Source organism: Eucalyptus grandis, chromosome 10, assembly GCF_016545825.1.
Source record: "Eucalyptus grandis isolate ANBG69807.140 chromosome 10, ASM1654582v1, whole genome shotgun sequence".
Classification (NCBI taxonomy): Eukaryota; Viridiplantae; Streptophyta; class Magnoliopsida; order Myrtales; family Myrtaceae; genus Eucalyptus; species Eucalyptus grandis.
This window is the reverse complement of record NC_052621.1, coordinates 11,912,522-11,940,303: the sequence shown is the minus strand read 5'-3', so window position 1 is coordinate 11,940,303 and position 27,782 is coordinate 11,912,522. Positions and strand designations below refer to the sequence as shown.

The window sequence follows — 27,782 nt, the reverse complement described above, 5'->3', positions numbered from 1 at the left end:
TAGTCTAGCGAGGCAGGTACTCACTCTCAAATTCCGCAATCTTTCCTCAATCTTAGGAAATCTTGTTTCGTTTCGACTGTATCATGACGACGGATAATCTCGACTCTACTTATACCAGTACCGGGATAGGGCGACGATGTCCGGATTGCTCGAAGTGAATGGTTTGGAGAATCATAGTTTCACGCTTTGGTTAGAAAGTTATCTCGTGGTAATCTACTAAATGAAACGGGGGATTTCATATTCAATTCTACGTGCTCTCTGATCTAAGTTGAAACTGGTCGTATCATGAGGTACTGAGTGGAACTTTGAATGGCCATGAAAGTAATAGTGCATTCCAGCACAGGAAATCTGTACCCATGAATGTGGATCAGGATGGCACAGGAAATTGGCTGTCGACGCTTTGGTGAGATACATAAATACACATCAATGAAAAGCGAATGCTGGTATTCTGACGGAAGTTGTAGCCTTAGTTGGGGGTAAGCAACTAGACAAGATCTGTTCCCCCCAGCTTCTCATGATATACAGGGACTGCCTTGTTAGATGACCTAGATGTGATTTGTATGCTAAAACTGAAAGGAATTTGCTGTACACTGACTATTAAACATCTCAACCTACTCCCACCCCATCAATTTGTTCCTCACGCCTTCCTCAATCTTCTTTCCGGGCACGCGCAAGCTATCGGCTTCGTCAATCAAGATTCTGTACACTTCCCACTCCCGGTTGCATACCATGTGTCTCCCGATTTCGACCTGGAAAAAGAAATGGGCAATGGGTATGCGTATGGTCATATGGATGATACCATGAGTCGTTCCTCGAGAGCTCTGGAAAGGGAATAGGAAAGTACCGAAAAGATCCGAGTATCGAGAGTCTCTAGAGCCAGCGTAATGTCGTGAAACACGAGCGGTCGACCCCTTCCGGACAATTCAACGGGATTAGCGACTAGCAGCTCGGTGTCTGGACCACGGTTCACGACAGCTACTCTAAGAGGGCGCCAGAGCTCCATTCTAAGACGAGAACATAATGCATTCTTTTTGTTAGGATCAGCTATCTTATTCCCATCTGCTTGCATGATGAACAATTCCACCTCGCAGTTCCCTTTGGCTTTCGTACAGAACCTTCCGTAAGAAACCTTCGGGAAAAGTATCAAATCAAGTTAAAGCACGAGGACTAATGTGGAGTTGCGTCTACAGACTCTCAAGCCTTTTAAATATGGCTTCAAAATGTGCACAGTTTCTATCTGGAAATATATGTATGCCTACCTGGATGTTATAATCCTTCAATGTTCTCATAATATCATAGATTAGGCCTTTATGGTCCTGACAAAGGATCTGAACAAGCGTGTGCGAGCGGCTAAGGGAGTTGTCCATGATTGTAGATAGGGGGTTAGAGAAAAGAGAGCCGGTTGGGTTTTCACTCGATAGTTCTAAGCTGAACATGTCTTCAGTAACTGCAGATGGCAGAAACAATGATTTCTGTGAACAGGCAGTGACTTCAGGGCCAACCATTCCAATCTCACAACTAAGAATGGAGGCCCCTAGTACATCTCTGAGACAACGTATCGTTTCCTCCTGTCTCTGCTGAGTATGAAGAAGTGCTCTGCCCAAGTTAGTAGACAAGCAATTCATAAGTATAGAAGGGAAAGGCAACTTGATCTCGCATCAGATTACTACTGTCAAATAAAGGTCAATCCATTTGAAGCCCCCAGCACATAATGATAGCGATAGCATATCAAAGCCTAGTACATGATCTCAGACAAGAGAGAGACACAACTGAATCAATCAAACTCAGTGGTTAAGTGTCCTTGATTTAGCAATAGAAGCGTATTTAAACTCTTAGTATTCTCTCTATGACAAGCGGTCTCACCATTATTGATTATAGCCAGATCATAGAGTGCCCAAAAGAAGAACTCTACCAAAGAATCTATATGCTTTCAGTCAAATTGCATATAGTACTTAGTATAAAACCAATAATAAGTGAACCCTTTGCTAAATGGAGTGTTACAACGCCACACAATAAGATTTTGCCTACTTAACATATAAGTGATGCAACAGCAAACTTGGACAATGGTAATGGCCTAATATTTGGCAATGTAGTTGATTGTATACATCAAGTTGATAAAACTAAGAAGACCATTCTACTTCATTAGGTTCCCAACATCTGGTTCTTTAGTTAATCATTTAAACCTCTTATCCATCCACTCATTGAAGACAGCCAAACTTAATCAACCAAACATCTAGATCAGAGACGGGATTCTTGAATATTTTCAGCAAGGAGTTCAATTTGCTCTAGCTCTTATAGTGTGGGAATTCTCCACTTCCCATTAATAGAATCAACTTTCTTCAGGTGTTCTTCAATCATTAATAGGCAATTGAGGTTTTTTAGATAGTGAATAGGCATAAGCAAGCAACGCTAGAAACAGAAGATAAAGGGTTTCACTATAACAGGACATGAAAAAGAACACAAGATCAAAGATAATACAAAACTAAACCTGGAGTCTGTCACAAAGAAGAGGTCCATCACCCTCCCATCTGGAGCAGTGGACACCTTCACTCTCTTTATTGTTAGCTCCAACTCACAGAGGACCCTTGTTACATCTAATATTGGAGACAGAAAGTGCAGAAACAGAATCATTTGCCAGAGAATATAGGAAGAAAAGGTAAGTCAACATGCAGCAATGATGCAGTCAAAGACTAATTAATAATGTATTTGAGAGGACACATTTGTTCAGAATGCCAACTTCGTCATGAAAAAGTTAAAATGGAGAAAAAGATTACAAAATCTCCGAAATTGAATTTACCATAAATTAGCATTTTAAATATGTTAACCCGCTAGCGAAAGGAATGTGAAGATGGCAAGAACAAGAAGCATTTGCTTCATTGTAGCATAGAGCCAAACGCTGGAAAGAAACAGTATCATCAATCCATATACTTGCAAAACAGTTTCAAAGGACTGAATGCCATACTACTGCATATATAGTTTCCCGATCAGACTCACATCTTAATTAACATTTCAGGCCTGATTTATTGTCGGATACATACTAAGATTCTTATCATGCACATTATATATGGACACAGATCACTATAACTTGCTTTGTTGAACTAATGGAAAGAAACTCTCAACTTGAAAATGCAAATTAACGGTACCCATGTGGAAACAGGAGTGCACTTTAAAACCTAGCATACTTTCCAGTAGAAACAAAATCTGATAACTAATTAGAAAAGTGTGACTGATTAGATCTGAAATATAATTTACATCCAGCAGAAAGGGACATAGGGGAAGAGGAATCTCACCATGTAATAGACCTTTCCGGTCACTAGAGCACCAGAATTTCAAGAGGAAGACATCATGTGGCTTGGGCTGATCCATCTCTGATCTGTAATACTCGATTCCCGACATAGAAATATACGAAGGGCACACCTCCAACAGCCTCTTCTTCAACAAACTCCAACTTGCTGTTGGCTTCCCCCCCACCCAAAACTTAATGTAGCACCACTTCCCATCCGTTGACATATCTGCAAAACCAGAATGTGCAACGGAAAAGGAAATTAGAAAACAAAAGAATCGCTCCTGGTGCTGCAAAAAATCAGATCTTGTTCTCCCGGTGACATATACTCGATTTTGCTTCTGCATGTGTACTACAAATGGAAATCTGAAAACTCTTGCAGAAGTAAGAGATTTTCTCCTCATCGTCCTTGGTTTTACCAGAGGTCTCCGGAAAAGTTCGAAACAAAATCCACAATGGCATGCATTCATTCTACTCCAACCCTCGAATCCAATTTGTTTCCGAAAAACCAAAACTTCGAGAGAGAATATTAAAATCTTGAATGACCCATTTTTCTTCTTTTTTTCCTAATGAACAACAAATACCGGATAAAGCACAACCCACGACTCACGAAAACACAGATCTATCCCGCCCCACCCGGACAACACTCTGCAGACTGCAGGGAACCCAGAAACCACAAGAAGCCAAAACAGAGCTCACCTCCTCTGGTAATGCTCAACCCAAAGAGCAAGATGACCCTGCACAGATCACATCCCAGCCCAGTCTTGTCGGGACAGCTCACAGTGATCACGGTCGTGCCCTTCGCCTTCTCCGACTCGCTGATCTGAACTGCATCCTCATACGCATGCAAGATCCCCATTGCTTCTCTCTCTCTCTCTCTCTGTTTGAATCTGTTAATCTCCCGCTCTGTTCCTCCCGGTGCCCCAGCTCAAAGAGGGAGGAAAAAGCAAGAACATTATTAAAGGAGCTGACGGGCAGTGAAGGATCCCACGCTTCGTTTTATTTTTGGAAGTTTTTATCTAGGAGATAGCGGATCCGATCGGGCCAAGCAAAGAGAAGCAAGAAAGAGGGGATGGAACGAAGTAAAGTTGGAGACTCCGCAAGGGAGAGGGATCAGACAAGAACGCAGGCCTCTGCTTTCCTTATCTCTTCCTCTTTCTCTCTCAATCTCTCAATCTCTCAATCTCTCACTTGCTATTTTCAAGTTCCCGCCGTTGCCGTGCCGTATAATTCGTTGACGTAAGAGCTTGATATGGAGAGCCAAACGAGATTTCAAAGTCTTTCTTGAGGCAGTCAAAAAGGTGATTTGCTTCAACTCTCCTTATTTATTTTACGGCAAGGTAGATTCTTGTGCCGCTTTTGTCGCTACGAATATGCAGGATTCTTACGAAAATCTTGCTTGGAATATTATATTCGTGTTGAGCATCTTCTAAACAAAATGGATCATTCCTTTTTGGTACCATAACCTCTACTAATTGCGAATCGAAGCTTCCATCTTTTAAGTTGTTCGATCGAGTCCTTTTTTTTGGTCCAAATTTGATCGAGTCCTTTAATTTGTGTGATATGTGCACTTGAAAAAAATTCAAAATAAAATTCGGGAAATTTGAGAAAATATAGATACTAATTTAAAAGCAGAAAGAGAGAGGGAGTGAGTTTGAGGAAGTGAAGGAACGAGGGTCTCATGCAACTAAATCTCGCAAAGCCTTCTATTGAAGAACAAATTGTCTTTCGAGGTTGTGAGGTCGTTGCCGGCAATGAAATTAGAGAGTTGACTAATTTTGTGCAGCATGAGGAGACCATTGAGCAAATAGGATGTAGTAAAAAAAAAAATAACATGTTACAAATATGGGACTCGAAATCTTGAATTTTGTTCAGGATTTTGAATGAGCAATAGTTCAAAATTTAATTAAGAAAATCCCCCCACCCCGAAATCTTTATCATAGTTCATCCAAGATAAGATTTGACCACAAGACCCTCACTGAGGTCACACATGTGACCTCAGTGAGGACTTAATAGGGCATAGCTAGTTAGTGGTGCAAACCATTGCCAGCAATGGCCGCCTCTTCTCTCTCAATCTCACTCCCTCCCTTTCCATCACTTTCTCTTTCGGATTTTTTTCTCTCAACTTGTTAGAATTGTATTTTGATAGTAAAGCATATGCATTTGTCTTCTTCTTCTTTTTTTGATATTTTAAATATGCCATGTTAACTACCATGCCAATATTAAAAAGACCTAATTGCATAAATCACATAAATTAAATAACTTGATTCCGCGATCAGATCTCAAAACAAAAACAAAACAAAAAATAAGAATTTTCAAATCATGCATCTTTTTCAACTACTTTATTCTAATTAGAATAATATTAGTGATTGAAATTTAATTTATAAATCATGTGGGGGCAGTCCATCTTTGACTTGTGCACCCACTAGTTTTTGGGTCAGAAGTGGCAAGGAATCTTCCCCTTTTTTCTCCCCTCTTTTTTTTTTTTGGTAAAGCCCTTTTTTCTCTCCTCTTTATCTCTCCTTTTTCCACTTTCTTACCAATGACAAACTGTGCCCGCTGTTCTTTACTCGCTCGATGCATTTAATTTTTGCTGACTCAAGAAAAGTAAAAGTTGGTCAATGGCGACTGATCAATGCTTGTTTTTTTTTTTTTTTTTTTGTCAGTGACTGATCATGCTTGTTGATTTGGCTGTGAACTCCTTAGTTTTCCTTTATCACTTGGCTTTTTTGTGGAGAGGAAAAGTTGCTTGCTCACTAAGAAGTATCGATATGGAGCAACCTCCTTTTCTTTTTATTTTCTTTCTCTTTCTTTCCTGTTAAGGAAATTACATCTAATTTAAAAAGATGCTTTGGTAAAAAAAAAAAAAAAAGAAGGAAATTCAAATTCCCACTCTTTTCCCCCACCCCTTTTTTTCCCTATCGGCAATAGATACATCTTAATTTCTTGGCTGCCATAATCAATATAATGATGCTTCACATGTTTTATTAAATGCACCGCGTGTCTTGATTCCCTCCAAGAAATTAGATCCTGCTGAGGTTCAAAGAACAGCTTGATAAGGTTAAACGTTTTTTCCCATAATACGGTAACAATATAAATCTACATTTATTCACCAAAAATAGATATATTTTCTTTTTAAGAATATTGTCATCGATTGATAAATCATGCCCAAAACGAGGGATTACTGCCTTTATTGGATAAAGCAAATAATTAATGATGGTCATTGTCTTCACTCTTTTTTCTTGGTATTGGGATTGCCCAAATAAATTAAATTTACCTATCTAATCTAGTCTACAGGACCAGTTAAGGATTACTCTAGCGATCGAGGGATATATGATAAAGGAAAAAAAAAGTTTACGTTCTTGGTTTGGACTCGTTTCTTCAACAGAAATAATGATTTAAAAAGTATCTTTTTAAAAATGATCGCTTATATTATATACAAAAATTAATAAAGGAAAAATAATTTAATTATATATGAAAATATTTAGATATAAATTATTATCGATAATAAAAATATTTATTATTAACTAAGTATATTAAACAATACAAACAATATTCGAAAAATATTTATCTTTTAAAATCATTATTTTTTTTTTTGCGAAATAAACAAAGTTTCTAAATTAAAATGTAGTTTTCTCACTTTGATATGATATAACATGCCGTCCGACCACGAGCGCCTCTCTCCGCCCGGACACTTTGGAAGAGAAGAAATCGCGATGTCTTTATACAATTTATCGCGAGAGATTAAGACATCTCGATTTCTTCTCTTCCACGAGAAATTCGGTGGGAAGCGGATCACCTAACGAGTAACGACGCGCCCCCAGACAATTTCCCCCCCCCCGGCCTCCCTCCAATCAGGCGCCGCCACCTGTGACTCGTCACGAGCCGTCGCTTCATTTTCGAATCTCACGGCGGTGGAGTTTCTCTAACTCATATTTAAAAAGGAGGAAAAAGCAAAGGAGAAATAAGAAAAATTGGAGTTTCTGGAAGCAGCCCGGCCAATGAAGAACGCCGACTCTTTTTCGGACTTTCCAATGTTGGATTGGACGACGACACGTAAAGCCGCGTTGGGGTTTCTAAATTCATGAAATCACATCCCCTCGTTAATTCATAATGGGGCGGAATTGCTCCTGAGAGCGCAAACGACACGCGATGCTAATTCCGCACTAGATGAGGTATTTGCCCCCAAAAAAAATGTAATTCAATGGCATCGATCAAAATAGGTAAACGAATCACTTGAATTTAATAAGTCTAGAAAAGTTAGAAGAGGATTTGATTACATAAAGTAAAAGCCGGAGGACTAAATTGCAAAAACACCGAAACCCAAAGAAGTAAGTTTCATATCGATATACAACATCGTTTCTCTCATATTTTCTCATTAAAGTTTTGTTTATGTTGCGGTGATTGCAATTGGGTTGGGCAAAGACCAAACCGTGTATAGTGCCAGAGAATAGTTCTTTAGCAAATGAGAAACGATGGAATCTATATGTGTCGATATGCAACATCGTAGAGGTGAGCATGCTCCGGATTGGATTGATCTAGTATATATAATCTAGAAATCAATATGCACGGTATTGGTCTCCAATTTTTAGGACCGAAGACCAATCCTATTGAACTTGGGATTGATAATCAACTTTATGTGCGTCGTCCAACAATCGATTATTTTTCTATTTCATTTTTTATATTTCTTGAAAAAACAAACATACTCTTTTAAATTATATATTAATCAGTAATGCGACATTGACCTAAATCTAAGATAAGATAATAACAAAAATCTTCATTTGCGATTGTTAAGCTGCATTTGTGAGGCTAGCCAAGAGAGGCAAGCTATTTCATCAGTTAATCTGTACTCACGAGGTGAATAAGGAGAGGCTAGAGGTGAGTGAATAAAGAAGAGCAGCAAGCAAGATAAAGCAAGTGAACAGAGCGAGACAAGCGAGGAGGGTTACTGTTTTTTCTTTTTTGGTCAAATCTGGGCTAGGTTTCTATTTTTTAATTTACATAGCATAATCGCATAAAAAAGAGTAAAGGCAAATGCCCTAAGGTATATAGTAGACAAAAATATAATATAATATATATTATATATGTATAGGGTTGGTTTGGGTTGAACCAACCTTAAAACCCTATAATCAATGACCGACTCTAATAGTGCAAGGTTCAAAGGTTCTAAGATCACTAACTGCTCAATCTTCCTGGGAACCGAACCATGACCAATCCGGTTGGGCCAATGCAAGCCGGTTTAGCATTAACTTTGGACTGATGCTTACCCTTACCATGCCATTTATCAGGCTTATTTAATTTATTCATAACCGCGTCGTTAACTCTCTACTTAAATCTTTAAATAAGTTTGTTTAAGTGTTGAGCTAGTTCTATCACGGCCCGCATGATATCACTCGGCCCACCCAGCCCAGTCCCCACCGTTGGAATACAGTTTGATCTGGCCCAATCCTTATCACGGCCCAAAATGCCTGCTCGGGTCGTCCTTGGGGAGCACGGCGAAGGGGCGGCTAGGGTAGTTGAATCTTCGAGGCGGCGCGTGATTGATGGTGCGGCCGAGGACAACTTTCGAGGTTCGAGGAAAGTCACGGGCGTAATCATCAACGGTCGCAGGCGGCCGTGTTTACTTTTGCTTGAGGTGGGCGAAACAGACAGGCGAGCCGACAAATGTTTGTTCGTAAATACTCATCAGGGCCGTTGCAGTCGCACTGAATTGCGTTTTGACTTCTTAGCTACTGAGAGAACTCGGACGGCTGCAAAGAAGCGAGTTCCCCATTCCTTTCTTCGCTCCCACCTCGAGATCGAGCAGAAAGCAAAACATGGCCGGCCGGCATCCGGATCTCGATCCAGCTCCAGCCGTCGATGCCCTTGACTACATCAAAATCGTCGTCAACCCCGACGGCACGGTCACGCGCGGCCTCGACATGCCGAGTACCCCCGCCGACCCCGATCCCGACCAGCCCTCCGCCGTCCGCACCAAGGACGTCCCGCTCAACCCGGCCCACAACACTTGGGCCCGGATCTACGTGCCTCGCCCCTCGCCCCCGCCCGACCAGAAGCTGCCGCTCGTCGTGTATTACCATGGCGGTGGTTTCGTCATTTGCTCCCCGGCCGACGCGATGCACCACGTTTTCTGCTCCCTCATGGCGGTCAAGTTAGGCGCCGTCGTCGTCTCCCCAAGCTACCGCCTCGCTCCGGAGCACCGCCTCCCCGCAGCCTACGACGACGCCGTGGAGGCCCTCCGCTGGGTCAGCACCACCGAGGAGGAGTGGCTTCGCGAGGGCGTTGACTTCTCGCGGTGCTACCTGATGGGCACGAGCGCCGGGGGGAATATCGCGTACCACGTGGGCCTGCGCGTGTGCGCCGCTGCGGCCGATCTGGAGCCTCTGGTGATCAGAGGGCTGATCTTGCACCACCCCTTCTTCGGCGGGTCCCGGAGGACCGAGTCGGAAGTGAGGCTGTTCAACAACCAAACCCTGCCGGTGAACGTGGCGGACAAGATGTGGGAGCTGTCGCTGCCGGCTGGCGCCGACCGGGACCACGAGTATTGCAACCCGACGGGTGGGGAGAGATCGGAGGAGTGGGAGAGGATGAAAAAGCTGGGGTGGCGGGTGGTGGTGGTGGCTGGCAGTGGAGACCCGTTGATAGATCGGCAGAGGGAGTTGGCGGCGAAGCTGGAGGCGAAGGGCGTGGAAGTGGTGGGCCTTTTCGGTGGTGAAGGCGATTATCATGGAGTGGAGATAATCGAACCGGCTAAGGCGGAGCCGTTGTTCGAGAAACTGAAAAGTAACATTTGAGCCGGCAGCTCGGCTACTCCGGCAGCCGGGACCGGGAAGATAAACGGCGGTCAAAGACGGATGCCATCTATTAAATAAAAACAACCTTGCTACTGTCAGAAAGTGAAGTTGAGTAGCATAAATGTGTCCCCATACATCATCAGTGATGTTTTTTTTTTTTTTGGTCATTCCTTGATTAGCATAAATGTGCTCCATACATCAGCCTTATCTCCACCACATGGAAAGGCGTGGCTGTGTTTCAACCGCAATGAATGTGATGTGCGATGGTCCCTTAAGCTTTTTTTTTATTTTTGCATTCTTTTCTCCCTTCCTTTCCAATCATTTATGTGAGGACCAATCCGCATCCTAAACCCAGAAGGCTTCGACCCGGATTTTTGCATTGCCGATTAATTCTCGGATTCTCGGAGCCGAGCTTTGGTCGGCAAGATGGTCCCTTAAGTTTAGCATTAACAGTTTCTACGTCTCGGGACATTTCTGAATCGATATGGGTCGCGCAAATCATATATTGAAGTCGAGTCATGGACGATTGCCCACGGCAGGCCACTTTGACGAAAGGTAAAAGCTTTAGCGCCTCAAGAATATAAGATACGGCCTTTCAGTAGACCGCCTTTTCGCGGTCTCTTTCCCCGACTCACTGATCTGAACCGCATCCCCATCGCCTCCCTCTGTTCGACTCTGTTGATCTCCTGCTCTGTTCCCTCCGGTGCCCCAGCTCAAAAGTGGAGAAAAAAACAAGAACATTATAAAAAAAGGAGCAGATGGGATCCCGCTTTGTTTTATTGTGGGAAGTTTATCCAGGGGATAGCGGATTCGATCGAGCCAAGCAAGAGAAGCAAGAAAGACGGGATGGAACGATCCTATTTCTTATTTATTAATATTCGAATTTATAAATATAAAAATTTTCCGGAAAATATGACGAACGATTGGGAATATTAATGAAGTCACACTTTGAAGTGTGATATAACTTTTTTTAAGAAATTATTTGTCTCATAACGTTACTAATAGTCACTAGCAAATTTTCTTTAAGATACAGTAAAATCTTAATTGAGAATATTATATAGCTATCCTAGTATTTTTTCAGGATCTCTCAAATGAAACAATTGAAAACTATCATTGCATATCTTTGAAAGGTTAATCGAAAGTTATGTAAATAATATTTGTTGAATAAATGTATTTGAAGGGATACAACCTTTCAAAAATGAAGAAGTCATGTTCAAACAAACACAACCTTCCAAAGATTGTAAGAGTGACTAATAACCATTAGTAAAAAATAATAAATTCGAAATTAAATAATTAAAAAATAGGAGCAGTAGCACAACTTAAATATGAGAGTGATATAGGACCTTTAATATATATGATGCCTTGTACTAAACCTCACATTGCTTATTTCGTGTATAAGTCGAGTAGGTATACTAATAATCAAAGTATAGAATACTAGAAAACTATTACTTGAATTTTTTGTTAGATTAAAAGAACGAAAAATTTGAAAATGTTCCACAATAATTATCCAGCTGTGTTAAAAGGATACAATGATGCTAGTTGGATTACAAGGGAGGATGATAAACATTTCACTTTTGGGTAGGTTTCATATTAGGTGGACGCATGAGCAAGATATAAACGTGCACAACCCACTCAATGATAGACTCTGAATTCATTGCTTTAGCATTGACTAGGAAAGAGGTTGAAGGTATTAGAAATCTGTTGTTGGATTTCAAATAATGGCCTAATCTTATACCTTCTATTTTCTATCAATTGTGATAACTAGGCTACACCGGTAAGAGCTTATAGTAGCACTAATAATGCTAAGTCTAGACATATTGGTTTAGACATGAGTACGTGAGACACTTGATTCAAGATGGTACCATAACAATTATCTATATGAGGTCAAGTAAGAATCTAACTTATCCCTCAACAAGGTTTTATCAAGAGACATGATAAATATAATCTCACAAGAAATTGGGCTAAAACCCTTTTTTTTTTTTAAAAAAATTTCCAGTAATGTAACCCAATTTTTTTTTTCTAGAATACCATTAGTTACAAGGCTTGATAGGTAAAAATAAGTTAGTGAGTGTGATTGTTTGGTATTGATATTAGCTCTAATATGAGAAGTTAGTATCATCTGTTACATTGTATAGGTTGAATTGAATCTTAATGAAGTATAATACAAATTAGTATTGTGATATTAGTAATAAAGACACATGGTAGATATTTCACCTATATGAGCTTGAAGTGATGTTGCTTCTTACGAAAGTTAAAGTTGCTTTCTATAGAGTTCATGAAAAGGTACAAACACAAAGTTATAATAGTGTCGAGTAAAATGGAACTTCTTGTCAAAACAAGAGGTTAGTATATATATGATATGTCCAATTTTATTATTTAAAGGTTATGCTAATTGCAGATTGAAGCCTTCGACTTTTGAGTTGTTCGATCAAGTCCTTTAATTTGTATGAATTGTGCACTAGAGGTTTTTTCTATTCACGTATTTAACAAAATTGAGTATGGCGGCTGACATGGCAAGTTTAAACATTTGAAAAAAAGACAAACTCAAGATCCATACCAGCCACTATTGCCGAATTATGCGAATCGAGGTAAATCTCACTGGCGGGAGAAAATGTTTCTTCATAATCAATTCTTCATTGATCATACATTCGCCACAAGGCGAGCCTTATGCCTTATACTTCAGCCATTTTGCTTTATTTTGAGAACCCACTTGTTCCCAATAGCTCACTGCGTCCTTTTGGAAGATTAACCAGTTCCCGACTTGGTTTGATTTCATTGACTCAATTTCCTTTTCATTGCATGAATCCATTTTCCTTACTAGGGCAATTGAGCCTCATTCATATTTCTTGGCTCATCCTCATCTTGTGGAGCAACCATAAAGTTTTCCTTCAATGTCAAAACTTCGAATGGGAATACTTTGCGACTTGTTCGCCGTATGGGAGATTATACACTTAGCACATCATTCCCCATAATACTCCCACTAGGATTAGATAATGATGACATCGTCATCATATGGTTGTAATTGAGAAATGAGTTGAATTAGATATAATGAATAGAAAAGTTTAAAAATCAAAATAATATCTAGGAAATTTGAGAAAATAAGAATACTAAAGTAAAAAAAGAAATTATCCTTCAAATTCCTAAGTCCTTGATTGCAATGAAATTTAGAGAGTCGAATAATTTTGCATAGCATGAGGAGATCACTGAGCAAATAGGAATGTACTAAAAAAATGAGCCTAATTCCATAAAAAGCACCAACTTTAGGTTCAATGATAGTTATGACCCCAATTTTTTTTTGTCTTGAAAAAAATCACCAATTTTCACTCAAATCCCAAGTCTTGTCCCCCTTAATTTAGAACCATTGATTGTCCTCAGCAATAAATCCATGTTCACTAGCCACTAGATTTAAAGCACTATTCATTATTTTATTCTTTGAGCCATAGCTTGGAGAATAAGAGTAAAGTTGTTCATTTTTTCCTAGATCTCAAAATTGAATTTCTCTATCCAAACTTTGTAGTTTTGTCGTAATTTGAAGCTGTAGACCACCGCTCATTGGGAGACACCATGGTTGAGATTCACCAAGCTCACAACTAGAATCTTTTTTCTTGAAACAAGGTTGACTTTAGATAGAGGGTTAATAGTGAGGCCAAATTTGGGATAAGGGTGAAAGTTTGTGATTTTTTTACTAGACAAAAAAAGAAGAAGAAGTTAGGGCTAGAATTATTACTCGATCTACAGTTGGTGCTTTTTTTGGAATTAAGCAAAAAAAAAAAAAAAAAAAAATGATGTGTCGGAGTGATTTACAAATATAATATTATAAAATTTTCAAATTATATAAATTGTGACACAATTACCTTGAATTTCATTTTGTGTCACTAAAAATTCTAAATTTATTCATTGTGATGTATAAAAATCTCAAATTTATCAATTTGACAAATATGCCCAATGTGGACTTGAAATAAAGGGTATATATGTCACACATATATAAAATTGATTTATTTTGTGACACAAAAAAAGTTGGGAATATTTATGTGACACTAAGCAAGTTTAGAATATTAGGTGATGCGAAAAAATAATCTGAGGTATTTGCATCGCAATGGACATAATCTAAGGTTTTCCGAGGTATTTGCCCAAAAAGAAATCGCAATAGGTAAACAAACCACTTGATTAGAGGATTTGATTGCACAAAGTAAAAGCCGGTGGACTAAATTGAAAAACACCTAAATTCAAAAAAATTAAGTTTCAAATCAATTTATAACATCCTTTCTCTCAAATTTTTTCATTAAAATTTCTCTTATGTTACAGGTGATTGCGATCAGGTCAGGCAAAGACCAGACCATGTGTTGTGCCACAAATTTGTCCTTTGGCAGATGAGAAACAGTGGAATCTATGTTGATATATTGCGCCATTTGTCGAACCTATTTGATTTATTCTTAATTTAATCATTTTGCTTACATTTGGTCGTCCGGATTTTACACAAAGATAGGACTAGATAAAATAAGATAAAAATATATTAATTTTTTTATATCATATCCACTGTTTGGTGATTACAATAAAAAAATTAGATATATTTACATCATATTATGTACATTAATTTGAATAAATAGTAATTAGTATAAATGAACCAAAAATTTTACAAGTGGATATGATAAAAATCTCTTATGACACTATTGCTTACTTTTTATTTTTTTATTTTATTTTATTTTCCTCTCTTTTTTTAATTAATTTCTTTTTTAATTTCATTCTACCCCTTCCACCATTCTCTAGTAAAATTTTATTAAATAGTGAATTGTACTAATATACCTAAAATATGTAATAAATACAAATTTATATTTATATTTATATTTATATATTGGATTTATATTATAAAATAGAATTAAATTCGAACATATAAATATAAATAAGATTAAGTTAAAATAACTAAATTTTATTTTTTATTTTGAATTTCTTATAATAAAATTCAAATATTATTAGATTAAATATAATTTTAATTTTGTTAATTTAATAAGTTTATTATTCGAGAAAAACAACTTTCTTATTATGGATGCTAAAAATCCTATTCATTTTTATCTCATCTCAACCATAGGGTAATTTTATCTCACCTTTCCCATTAAATAATTTTATTTGGTCTATTTTTCCTTATATTTAACATTATCTTATCTCGAGCAAGTACCAAACACATGATATGATTAATTTAATCCTATATTGAATTTAATCTTGATTGATAAACACAACCTTTATATTAGTATGTTTAAGAGTCGAGCTATAGTTTTATTACAGCCCACACAACATCGCTCACCCCAGCTAGGCCCATCCCAACCGAGCCAACGGCGATGCCCAAGATATAGTTTGGGCTGGCCAATCCTCATCATGGCCCAAAACGCCCACTCGAGCCATCCTTGGGGGAGCACAGGGAAGGGGTGGCCAAGATCGGGCACGGTGGTGTGTGACGACTTCGAGATAAGTCATTGCAAAAATGCTTAAACCGAAAAAAAATTAAGTTTCAGATTGATATACAACATCGTCTCTCTCTGATTTTCTCGTTTGATTGTGACCGGGTGGGGTGAAGGGCAAACCATTTGCAGCGCCAGAGATTAGTCCTTCAGCAGGTGAGGAAACCATGGAATCAATACGTGCTGATATGCTGCGCCGTTTGTCAAACCTGTTTGTTTTCTTCTTAACCGTGCCGTTAACGCTTTACTTAATCCTTCATATAAGTTTTTGTTTCAAGAATTGAGCTAGTTCTATCACGGCCCACGTGATATCACTCGGGACGCCCAGCCCAATACAGTTTGGGCTGGCCCAATCCTTATCACGGTCCAAAACGGCTCGCTCGGGCCATCCGTGGGGAGCACGGCGAAGGGGCGGCTGGGACCGGCGGCTGGGACCGGCGGCCGCGCTCGTGCGTTTGACTTTTTCACTTTTCGGAGAACTCGGATGGCTACAAAGAGCGGTTTCCCCATCGCTTCCTTCAGTCCCACCTCGAGCTCGAGCAGAGCGAACATGGCTGGCCAACATCCGGATCTCGATCCAGCTCCGGCCGTCAACGCTGATGACTATGTCAAAATCGTCGTCAACCCAGACGGCACGGTCACGCGCGGCCACCACATTCCGAATACCCCCGCCGACCCCGATCCCCACCAGCCCTCCGCCGTCCGCACCAAGGACGTCCCGCTCAACCCGGCCCACAACACTTGGGCCCGGATCTACTTGCCTCGCCCGTCTCCTACCCGGGCCGACCAGAAACTGCCGCTCGTCGTGTATTACCACGGCGGCGGCTTTGTCTGGTGCTCCCCGGCCAACACGGTGCACCACGTGTTCTGCTCCCTCATGGCCGCCAAGCTCGGCGCCGTCGTCGTCTCCCCCAGCTACCGCCTCGCTCCGGAGCATCGCCTCCCCGCGGCATACGACGACGCCATAGAGGCCCTCCGCTGGGTCAGGACCACCGAGGAGGAGTGGCTTCGCGAGGGCGTTGACTTCTCGCGGTGCTACCTGTTGGGCACGAGCGCCGGGGGAAACATCGTGTACCACGTGGGCCTGCGCTTGTGTGCCGCTGCGGCCGATCTGGAGCCTCTGGTGATCAGGACCCTGATCTTGCACCATCCCTTCTTCGGCGGGTCCAAGAGGACCGAGTCGGAAGTGAGGCTGTTCAACAACCCAACCCTGCCGGTGAACGGGGCGGACCGGGTTTGGGAGCTGGCGCTGCCGGCCGGCGCTAACCGGGACCACGAGTATTGCAACCCGACAGCTGGGGAGAGATCGGATGAGTGGGAGGGGATGAAAAAGCCGGGGTGGCGGGTGGTGGTGGTAGGCGGCGGCGGAGATCCGATGATAGATCGGCAGAGGGAGTTGGCGGCGAAGCTGGAGGCGAAGGGCGTGCAAGTGGTGGGCCTTTTCAGCAGTGAAGGTGATTATCATGGAGTGGAGATACTGGAACCGGCTAAGGCGGAGCTGTTGTTCGACAAACTGAAAGGTATCATTTGAGCCGGCGGCTCGGCTATTCCGGCAGCCGCGGACGGGAAGATAAACGACGGTCAAAGACGGATACCATCTATCGAATGAAAGCAATTATATTATTCTGTAAGAAAGTGAAGTTGAGTTGCCTAAATGTGTTCCCATACATCATCTGTATCTCCACCAATAAAAGGCACGAATTTCTCTCAACCGCAATGAATGTGGGGTGTGATGCACACAAGCTTTTCTTTTGCATTGTTTCTCCCTTCCTTTCCAATCATTTATGGGCGGATCAATCCGCATCCGAAACCCAGAAGCTTCAACCCGGATTTTGGCCTTGCCGATTAATTCTCAGAGCCGAGCTTCGGTCGGCAAGATGGTCCCTCAAGTTTAGCGTCAACAGCTTCTACGTCTCGGGACTTTTCTGTATCGATACGCGTCACGCAAAGAAGCTTTAGCGCATCAAGAATATAAAATACAACCTTTCAATAGCCCGCCTTTTGGCAGTCTCTTTCTCCGACTCACTGATCTGAACCGCATCCTCATACGCATGCAAGATCCCCATTGCTTCTCTCTCTCTCTCTCTCTCTCTCTCTCTCTCTCTGTTCGACTGTGTTAATCTCCTGCTCTATACCTTCCAGATCCGCAGCTTAAAGGGGGAGGGAAAAACGAGAACATTATAAAAAGGAGCAGATGGGCAGCGAAGGATCCCACTTTGTTTTATTCTTGGAAGTTTTATCTAGGAGATAGCGGATTCGATCGGGCCGAGCTAGAGAACCGAGAAAGAGGGGATGGAACGAAATAAAATTGGAGGTTCCGCAAGGGAAAGGGACCAGACACATGTCCCAAGTTGAAAAGATGTGAATACATATGTAGACGAGGTTTGATACTAATTAATGATTATATTTCTCATTTCTAAATCGAATTTATAACTATAAAAGTTGTCAGGAAAATATGACAAACGATTGCAAAAAATAATGAACTTAGACATTGAGGCATGATATTATTTTCTTTAAGATTTTGTTGCCTCACAACGTGACTAATGGTCACAGGTAAATTTTCTTCAAGATACAACAAAACCTTGATTGAAATATTAGATGGTTATCCTAGTATTTATCTAGGTCTCTCAATGAAAACAATTGAAAATTATGGACGTATATCTTTGAAAAGAGAATCGAAAGTTGTGCAAAGAATAGAATACAAATATTGAATAAATATATTTAAATGGATACAACCTTTGAAAGATGAAGAAGTAGTGCTTGAATAGACACAACCTTCCAAAGGTTCTAAGAGTGACTAATAACCATTAGAAAAAAACAATAAATTCGAAATTAAATAATTAAAAAATAAGAGCAGTAACATGACTTGAATAGGCGAGTGCTATAAGGTTTTTAATGTATGTGATGCATTGTACTAGACCCAACATTACTTATTCTGTGTACAAAGTGAATAAGTATACTAGTAATCCAAGTATAAAACATTAGAAAGTTATTACTCAAATTTTTGGTTAAAAAAATTTATAATTGTTCTATAATAATTATCCGATTGTATTAGAAAGATATGCTAATGCTAGTCGGATTTCAAGTGTAGGTCTTAAACATTTCACTTTTGGGTGGATTTCACATTAGATGGATGTGTTGTATATTGGATGAGCAAGAAACAAATATGCATAACCCACTAGATGGTGGAATCTAAATTTATTGCTTTAGCATTAACTAAGAAAGATGTTGAATGGACTAGAAATTTATTTTTAGATATCAAATTATGGCCTAGTCCTATGCCTTTTGTTTATATCCATTGTGATAGTTAGGCTACTTTGGTAAGAGCTTATAGTAGCACTTATAATGGTAAGTCTAGACATAATGGTTTATGACATGAGGCAATTGATTCAAGATGGTATCATAACAATTATCTATGTGAGGTCAAGTAAGAATCTAGTTGATCCCTTGATAAAGTTTTATCAAGAGACATGGGAAATATGACCTTGCAGGAAATGAGGCTGAAACCCTTCTAAATTTGTTTTACAAACAAAATGGATGATTGTTGGTAGTTTGTTTGTAAAACAAATTAAGAGGTGTCTTGTTCCACATTGAAGAGAGGTGAGTACACACGTGGATGAGGTTTGACATTAATCAACAATGCATTATGTTAAAACAATGTGACTATTTATAATAGAGTGATGGTTATGTTTTAATTATTAAATTTTGAATTTATTATTTTTGTTGGTCATGTCTATTTGGACACAACTTCTTTATCTTTGAAAGGTTGTATCTGTTTAGATATGTTTATTTAACATTTGTGTTCATTTCTTTACACAATTTTCGTTTCTCCTTTAAAAAATATACAACCATAGTTTTCAATCGTTTCCCTTGAGATATCTTGGAGAAATACTAAAATTGCTATGAGTGTTATCAATCAAGACTTTGTTGTATTCTAGATGACATTTGCCAGTTACCATTAACAATGTTGTGGGGCAAATAATTTTTTAAAGAAAGTGATATTACGTCTCAAAGTCTAATTTCATTATTCTTCCCAATTGTTCATCATATATTCCCAACATAATCTGTTGACTTTAGGTGCTTGATTAGGAGAGTATAACGAGATTAACATCTCATGGAGTCAAGATATAAAGTCTTTCTTGAGGCAATCAAAAAGGTACTTTGTTTCAACTCTCCTTACTATTTTTTGGCAAGGTTGATTCTTGTGTCGCTTTTGTCGCCATGAACATGCAGCATTTTTGCAAAATCGTGCTCGAAATACTTTATTCATGTTGATCTGAAGCTACAAGTTTTGTTAATCGAGGATCGAAGCCTTCGTCTTGTAAGTTGTTTGATCAAGTCATTTAATTTGTATGATGTGTGCACTTGAGCTTTTTTTCGTTATTCACTTTAATGAAACTGATTGTCGCGGCTAATATGGCAAGTTTAAACATTTGAAAAAAGAGATAATGAATAGAGAAGTTTCAAAATTCAAAATAAAATTCTCGAAATTTGAGGAAAGAAAAACACTACAGTAAAAAAGAGAAATTGTCCTTCAAACTCCTGAGGTCCTCAACTGCAATGAAATTTAAAGAGCCGACTAATTTTGCGTAGCATGAGGAGACCATTGAGCAAATAGGAATGTAGTAAAAAATGGGGCTCATGTAAATAATAATAATAATAATAATAATAATAATAATAATAATAATAATATCATCATCAAGTGACAATTCTAACCTCAACTTTCTTTTGTTTCTTAAAAAACATCAACTTTAAGTCGAGTGACAATTATTATGACCCCACTTTTTTTTTGTTTTGAAAAAAATCAAAATTTTCATTTAAATCCCAAATCTGGCCCCCTTTAATTTAGAACCATTGATTGTTCTTAGCAATAAATTCGTGTGCACTTGTAGTTGGATTTAAAGCACTACTCATTGTCTTTTTCTGAGTCATAGCTTGAAGAATAATGATGAAGTTATTCATTGCCTCCCACACTTAACTTTCCCTTATTGTCATAAGGGAAAAAGATCTTCAAATTGAATTTCTCTTACTAAATTTTCCCATTTTGTCATAATTTAAAGCTGTATTACACTGTCTACTAAGAGACATCATGGATGAGGTTTGCCAAGCTCATGATTAGAACCATTTTTTTTTTCCTAAAACAAGGTTGACTTTAGACAGAGAGTTAATGGTGAGAACCATATTCGGGATAAGGGTGAAAGTTTGTGATTTTATAGGAAAAAAATTATTAATATATTATTAAAAAGCACGACATTAGCGCCAACCGATTACGTCAGTAATTTTTGGCTAAAATTAGCCAGATTGACTCAATTGGCAAGAAGTAAAAAGGTTTAGGATTTAATTGATAAAATTGAAAGGTTTATAACTAAATTGACAAAAGTGTAATAAATTTATGACTTTTTAGACAATTTTCCTCTTTCGTTTATATTGTGGGTGATTGTGACCGGGTCAAGCAAAGATCAAACCATGTGTAATGCTAATGATAAACCACAGAATCAATGTTGATATTCTTAATTTAATCATTTTATGTTGGCCGTTCTGAAGAGTTGAGCTATGGTTTTATCATGGCCCTCACAACATCACTCGGCCCGGCTAGGTCTGTCTCGATTGAGCCGATGACAATGCCCGAGATATAGCTTAGGCTAGCCCAATCCTCACCATGGCCCAAAACGCCTACTCAAGCCGTCCTTGGGGCTATGAAGCACGTCGTGTCCAACATGCTTGAATATGCTCGGATACGCGGTCAACACGTGTCGGATTTTTCGACACAATGTCAACTATTCCCAACACGTTCCGACACGTGTGTTTGAGGCATGATGAGTTTCTAGGGCGGGTCCACATGTGCGAAGGGAGAGAGAATCATTGAAGAAGATGATGGAGGGTGAAGGCAAGGGCGAAGGAATGAGGTGAGGCCACAATCAATGGCAAGGCCACAACTGCAAGGGAAGGCCAGAGGAAGAGAAGAGATCGAGATGATCTTGAGGGCTGCAATTGGGACCCCGCGATGGAGGGTTGGAGGCAAGGCTACAACTGTGGAAAAGGAAGGGCCAAAGGCGAGCGATTGTGAGGCAAGTCAGGCGACCAAGAGAGAGAGGAAGAGGGTCGTGCGAGGAGGAAGAGGCGGTAGCTAGGTTTTTGAGCTTCTTTTTTTAATTTTAGCAAGAAGAGTAGAAAAAAAAAAAAAATGGGGTTTCTGATAGGACTTCGTATACAATTCTCAAGAAATGAAATGATAGCCTGACAGGAGTGAGGGGGAAAAATTTCTTTTTGGGGAGGAGGGGGCTGACAAGGGTTGGGGAAAAGAAATGAGAAATAATTTTCTTTTTGGGGAGAGGAGGACAATTCAGGAAATAAAACGAGAGAAATTCATCACATTCATACTATTTTGGAAAATTACTTTCCGGCGGCCCTTTTTCGTTTTTCTTTGAACTTGCGTTTCAATATCTAGTACAAGAAAAATATAAAGTGCAAAAAGAGAGAGAAAGAGAGAAAATTAGAAGAGAATAAAAGAGGAAAAATGAATAAAAGAAAACGTGGGCATCTTCAAGGAAACGAGGGAGTGATTTATTCCTATTGATCTTTTCTTTATTTTTATCAGAAAAATAAATAAGTGAGGCTAAAAAGTGATTTCGGAAAAAAAAAGCACTAAATGTTAAATAAAAATAAATTTGATCATTGTAGAAAGTTATAGATTTATTTAAATAAGTCGATTCTAATTTCTTATTAATTATTAGTTTCATTAATAATTTTTGTTAAAGTTAGAAACCCATCCTTAAACATGGATATGCATTAATTATAAATATATCTTTTGAATTTCCTATGAATAGATTTATTAATACTATTAGTATAAATTTATTATAGGCTCTTTTTCATTATTTATGAATTTAAATTAAATTAATTGAAAATGATAATATTTATTTAATATACAACGTTTCTCAAAATTTTGGAATTAATTATTTTTGAAAAATGACATGTTACGTGACGATGCTCCTTAGCTCTGGGGGACCATGGTGAATGGGGAAGCCGGGATCAGGCACGGCCTCGCGGTGCGCGTGAGGGCTTAGAGGTTAGTCACGCGCATCATCAACGTCATCAGTGGCGGCCGGCCGTATTTTGCCTTTGCTCGAGGTGGGGACCAAAGAAAGAAATGGGAAATAAACAGGCGTGCCATCACATGCATGTTGTAAAATAAATAAATAAATGAATAAAGTATGTACGTAAATCCATACCATGGCCGTGGCCCTCGACTGCTTTTGACTTTTGACTTTTCTCGGGCTATAAAGAACCGGTTTTTCCCACATCTTTCTTCAGTCCCACCTCGAGCTCGAGCAGAAAGCAAAACATGGCCGATCAGCATCCGGATCTCGATCCAGCTCCGGCCTTCGACGCCTATAAATACCTCAATCTTGTCCTGCACCCAGACGGCGCGGTCACGCGTGGCTTCCACATGGTAGATATCCCCGCCGACCCCAATCCCGACCAGCCCTCCGCTGTCCGCACCAAGGACGTCCCGGTCGACCTGACCCACAACACATGGGCCCGGATCTACGTGCCTAGCCTGTCACCCCCGCCTGACCAGAGACTGCCGCTCATCGTATATTACCACGGCGGCGGTTTCATATACTCCTCCCCGGCCCACGAGATATTCCACGTTTTCTGCTCCCTCATGGCGGCCAAGCTTGGTGCCGTCGTCGTCTCCCCCAGCTTCCGCCTTGCGCCGGAGCACCGCCTCCCTGCGGCCTATGATGACGCCATGGAGGCCCTCCGCTGGGTCAGGACCACCGAGGAGGAGTGGCTTCGCGAGGGCGTTGACTTCTCGCGGTGCTACCTGATGGGCACGGCCGCTGGGGGGAACATCGCGTACCATGTGGGCCTCCATGCGTGCGCCACCCCGGCCGATCTAGAGCCTTTGGTGATCAGAACCCTGATCTTGCACCACCCCTTCTTCGGCGGACTCCAGAGGACCGAGTCGGAAGTTAGGCTGTTCAACAACCCAATCCTGCCGATGAACGTGGCAGACCTATTCTGGGAGCTCGCGCTTCCGGCCGGCACAGACCGGGACCACCAGTATTGCAACCCGATGGCTGGGGAGAGACTGGGGGAGTGGGAGAGGATGAGAACGATGGGGTGGCGGGTGGTGGTGGTGGGTGGTGGCCGAGATCCAATCATAGATCGGCAGAGGGAGTTGGCAGCGCAGCTGGAGGCGAATGGCATAAAAATGGTGGGCCTCTTCAGCGGCGAAGGCGATTATCATCAAGAGGAGTTACTGGAACTGGCTAAGGCGGAGCTGCTGCTCGAGAAACTGAAAGGTATCCTTCATGGGGGCACCTTGGCTATTCCGGCAGCCGGGGACGGGAAGATAAACTGCGGTCAAAAACGGATGCTATCTACTGAATGAAAACAACCTCATTATCTCGTAAGATAGTGAAGTTTGAGTAGCATTACGTGTTTTCATACATCATCCTCATCTCCGCCATTGAAAAAGGCATAAATGCTTCCAACCGCAATAGACAGTGATATGATACACATTTGCTTTTACTTTGCACTTCTCTCTTCCGTTCTGATCATCGATAGGAGGATCGATCCCGGTCCTAAACCCCCAAGGCTTTAACCAGGATTTTTGCATTGCCTATTAATTCTTGGACCCGAGCTTTGGTCGGCAAGATGGTCCTTAAGTTTTAGAATCAACAGCTTCTACCTTCCGGGAGATTTCTGAATTGATACAAGTCGCCACAAACCATATATTATAGTCGAGTTATGGAATATTGCTCTCGGCATGCCACTTTGATTCTATCGCATTGTTGGTTCAATGCGATGAAAGGTAAAAGCTTTAGCGCATCAAAAGTATAAGATACAACCTTTCGATAGCCTGCCTTTTTCGCGGTTCTTGTGCGACATCCGCGTCGGCAAAAGCCACCCCCACCTCCCCCCGTTCATGCATGCGCGAACACGCCCATTGAGTCCTCTTGCAGCGAAAGAACACGCGAAAGTAAAAAGCAGAGGGAAGAAGAGGAAGAGAAGAAAAGAGAACTTGCAATCTGAGAAGTCCTTTCGAGCTTTCGTTAGCAATCACGTTGATAGACAGCATCGCCTCTCTCAGATTCTCATTAAAGTTCCCTCACGTTGCTGGTGGTTCAATCGGGTTGGGCAAAGAGCAAACCATGCATATTGCCATAGATCAGTCCTTCAATAGATTAGCAACTGTGGAATCTGATAGAACTAAGCACGATCTAATTATACATTGACGAACATAAATTCATGAATAAAATAACCAAATACGAAAAAAATAACATGAACCGTAACTGACCTCCAGCCTTTGACTAAGCTCGGTTGGAACTCAATTTGCGGAGTTTTGACGAATAAAAAATGGGCACTACTAATCTAGTGTTCTCTCTCAATTCGATTGTGCGTTTTTCCTTACGAGAGAGCTTGGCTTAGGCATGTTTTACATATCCCATTCTCAGCTTCTATAACATCCTTCCATCAAGGTTGTTACTCTAACGGTGGGCAGTTAAGGTGATAATTATCACATAATTAATTACATTAATTATAATTAATCACATTTATAGGAAAAAATGACAGTTGTCACTATCACATAATTAATTACATTGATTGTAATTAATCATATTAATAGTAAGAGGTGTCAATTATCACACAAGAATATGAAGAGGTGAAAAACGTGGAATAACTAAAGTGATTACAAAAAAACATGGGTCAAGAAAACGTGGGATCATCGTATCAAATTAATAACATCCTTCCACTTGATTTAACATCTTCATCATATAAATTATTAGACCAAATCTACAAAAACTTTATGCTTAAAAGGAAAAAAACAAAATACATGAATCAAGATGATATATCCTCTAAGAACGAGTTTTATCTTCCATGTATTGTAATGCACTCTATATCTTTAATGTCAGCTTATATGTGATAACATAATTTTATGAATAAACCTTATATTATGTCAAGTTCCAACATAATTGTTATTCTCATAAATAAATGCATGTGTACACCAAATTGAGGGGGAAAGTATACCGCAAGTGTTGGAGAAATCTTTCTGGAATATTTTAAAGCTGACAAAACGTTTCTATCAGTCTGGTCTGAAGATTTGCGGACTCTGCTATTAAAGTCTGAAGACCTCCGAACCGCCGGACTCAAGACTCAAAGTTTATTCGATTGACAGCTTTCTAATCCGTTGAAGAAAGGCTATCCAGAATTGAGTGCTTCTCTAAGGATTTGGCCTTATCGACTGGAGAAGATCTCTTGGCTGGATAAGACATAACGGATTCCTTTATTCAAATCAAGAATGATTAAAGATCCGATGATTGACGAAGTATTCCTGGAATGTTCTACTTATGGAAACCAAGATCCTGATTGTATGGGCGAGCAGGATTGATGGGCTATCGACATGTTCCTTTAATAGCTCGAATAATCTTCCTAATTGATTCTGTCCAACGGGAGGATTGGAAGAATTCCTTTGGTAAGTGCCAATGGGTATGATGGCACAAAGGAGTATAAAAGGAAGACGTTCCAGTTGTTCGAGGAGTGCACGATAGAAGAATTCCAAAGTCTGAAGCTCTTTGATTCTTAGTCAATTCATTTACTGAGCGAAATCTTGTACACAAAAGAGAGTCTATACTTTGAGAGACCTTGAGGAAGTGTGATAGAATATCTACACTGTTGTGGAATCAAGGGAAAACAAGTCTTGTAATATCTCTTTTGTTCATAGTGAAATCCAGCCGAGGGCTGTCGGTGCGAAAGAGTGGACGTAGGCTTGGAATAAGCCGAACCACTATAAACCTTGTGTTCAATCTTCTCTTCCTTACTCTCCACTTTACTTTGATCATAGTTCGATTTGTTAACCAAAGGAGAGCTTCATTTATGTTGTTAGTCCAAGATTGCTTTCATATCTCGAGAAATTATTTAAACACATATTCACCCCCCTCTAGGTGCTATTACTAGCTATATCAGCAAGTGCCAAAACTTGGCATGAGTGGACACTTAAATGCCGAAACTTCCAAAAAGTACACTTAAGTGTTACTTCTTTTTTCTTTTTCTTTTTTTAAATTAGGACACCTAGGGGTTGTTTGGTAACCATCCAAATAGTATCCGATTCTGATTTTTTGCTTCTGAGAGTAGTTTTGAAACAGAATTGCGTTTGGTAAAATTTTTGTTTTTGGGAACAAATTTGTTCCTAGAAATAGATTTAGAGTATAATCAAGAATAAATAAATAAATAAAAGTTGATTCTTTGTTCCTGGGAACAATTTTGGAATCAAATCTACTTATGTTTTTTCTTTTTTTCTTCTCTTTCTTCTTTTATTCGTTTTCCTTCTCTTGTTCTTCAAGTGTCGCCGGCGCCGCCATTGCCATCTATGTCGCCATTGCCCCCCGCCGAATGTCGCCGTCCGCCACCCACTGCCGCCGGTTGTGAGTGAGCTTGCCCAACCGTTAGCGAGGCGAGCCTCCCCCAGCCACCGGCAAGCCCCACTTGGGCGGGCGAGGCTTGGCCGACAAGGCACGGCCTTGCCGAAGGCCAGCAACGCTCCGTTGAGGTTACTGGCCCTCATCTAGCTAGTCGCCGGTCATCCCAAGGCCAGCAACTAGCCACCTTGAAGAAGAAGGAGGAGGAAGAAAGGAAAAAAAAAAAAAAAAAAAGGAAAAAAATTAATAAAATTATTTAAAAAAAAAATTGAAGTATGAATGGAAATTTTGCTATATATAGAATACATATTTAATTTTATATGTTAATTTATTATTTAGTATTTATATTTATAGTTATACTATAGTTTATTATTTACTATTTAATAAAAAATTGATTAGTTAATATCTTTATTACTTAGTATAAATATAATTATTCAATAGAATTTCTATAATTTGATAAAATTTTAGAATTGAAATAGAAATTTTATGTAGTTACCAAACACATTTATGTTCTTTTTCTATTCCGAATCAGAAATTTTGTACGATTACCAAACGCGTTTTTTTGCTAAGAAATTGTTCCCGGGAATAAAATAAAAATGAATCATTTTTAATCAACAACTGTTCTCAAGAATAGAATCGTTACCAAACGCGTCCTTAAGTATCAATGTCAACAAAGGTAACTGGAAATTCAACATGACTTATTTTAATAATATTAGTGATCTACGTGGTTCACCAAAATGCTTACTTAGCAATGAATGTGCAAAATGATGTCATTTTTCCCATAAATTTGTTAATTTGATATTAATTAAAAATCAATTAAAAAAATTAA

At 39.8% G+C, this 27,782-nt stretch overlaps 4 protein-coding genes across 4 annotated transcripts; 3 read left to right on the top strand and 1 right to left on the bottom strand.

The window, feature by feature from the left end:
* Positions 1–312: 312 nt before the first annotated feature.
* On the bottom strand, positions 313–4,563 carry LOC104421765 (ACT domain-containing protein ACR10). The gene is made up of 6 exons (XM_010033840.3): positions 3,983–4,563; positions 3,291–3,512; positions 2,489–2,594; positions 1,260–1,596; positions 845–1,129; positions 313–749 (listed from the first exon to the last, which is right to left on the bottom strand). Exons 1-6 carry the CDS (start codon positions 4,140–4,142, stop codon positions 612–614), a joined length of 1,248 nt encoding a protein of 415 aa, XP_010032142.2. The 5' UTR covers positions 4,143–4,563; the 3' UTR covers positions 313–611.
* Positions 4,564–8,747: 4,184 nt separating this feature from the next.
* Positions 8,748–10,077, top strand: LOC120288706 (probable carboxylesterase 120). Its single transcript, XM_039302811.1, has 2 exons — positions 8,748–8,918; positions 9,013–10,077. The coding sequence occupies exons 1-2, from the start codon at positions 8,748–8,750 to the stop codon at positions 10,075–10,077; spliced, it is 1,236 nt and encodes a 411-aa protein (XP_039158745.1).
* A 6,003-nt stretch (positions 10,078–16,080) lies between these two features.
* LOC120288705 (carboxylesterase 1-like) lies at positions 16,081–17,061 on the top strand. The gene has a single exon (XM_039302810.1). The coding sequence runs from the start codon at positions 16,081–16,083 to the stop codon at positions 17,059–17,061; it is 981 nt and encodes a 326-aa protein (XP_039158744.1).
* A 5,791-nt stretch (positions 17,062–22,852) lies between these two features.
* Positions 22,853–24,281, top strand: LOC104421764 (probable carboxylesterase 120). Its single transcript, XM_010033839.2, has one exon. It carries the CDS (start codon positions 22,873–22,875, stop codon positions 23,926–23,928), a length of 1,056 nt encoding a protein of 351 aa, XP_010032141.2. The 5' UTR covers positions 22,853–22,872; the 3' UTR covers positions 23,929–24,281.
* The last annotated feature ends 3,501 nt before the right edge of the window (positions 24,282–27,782 follow it).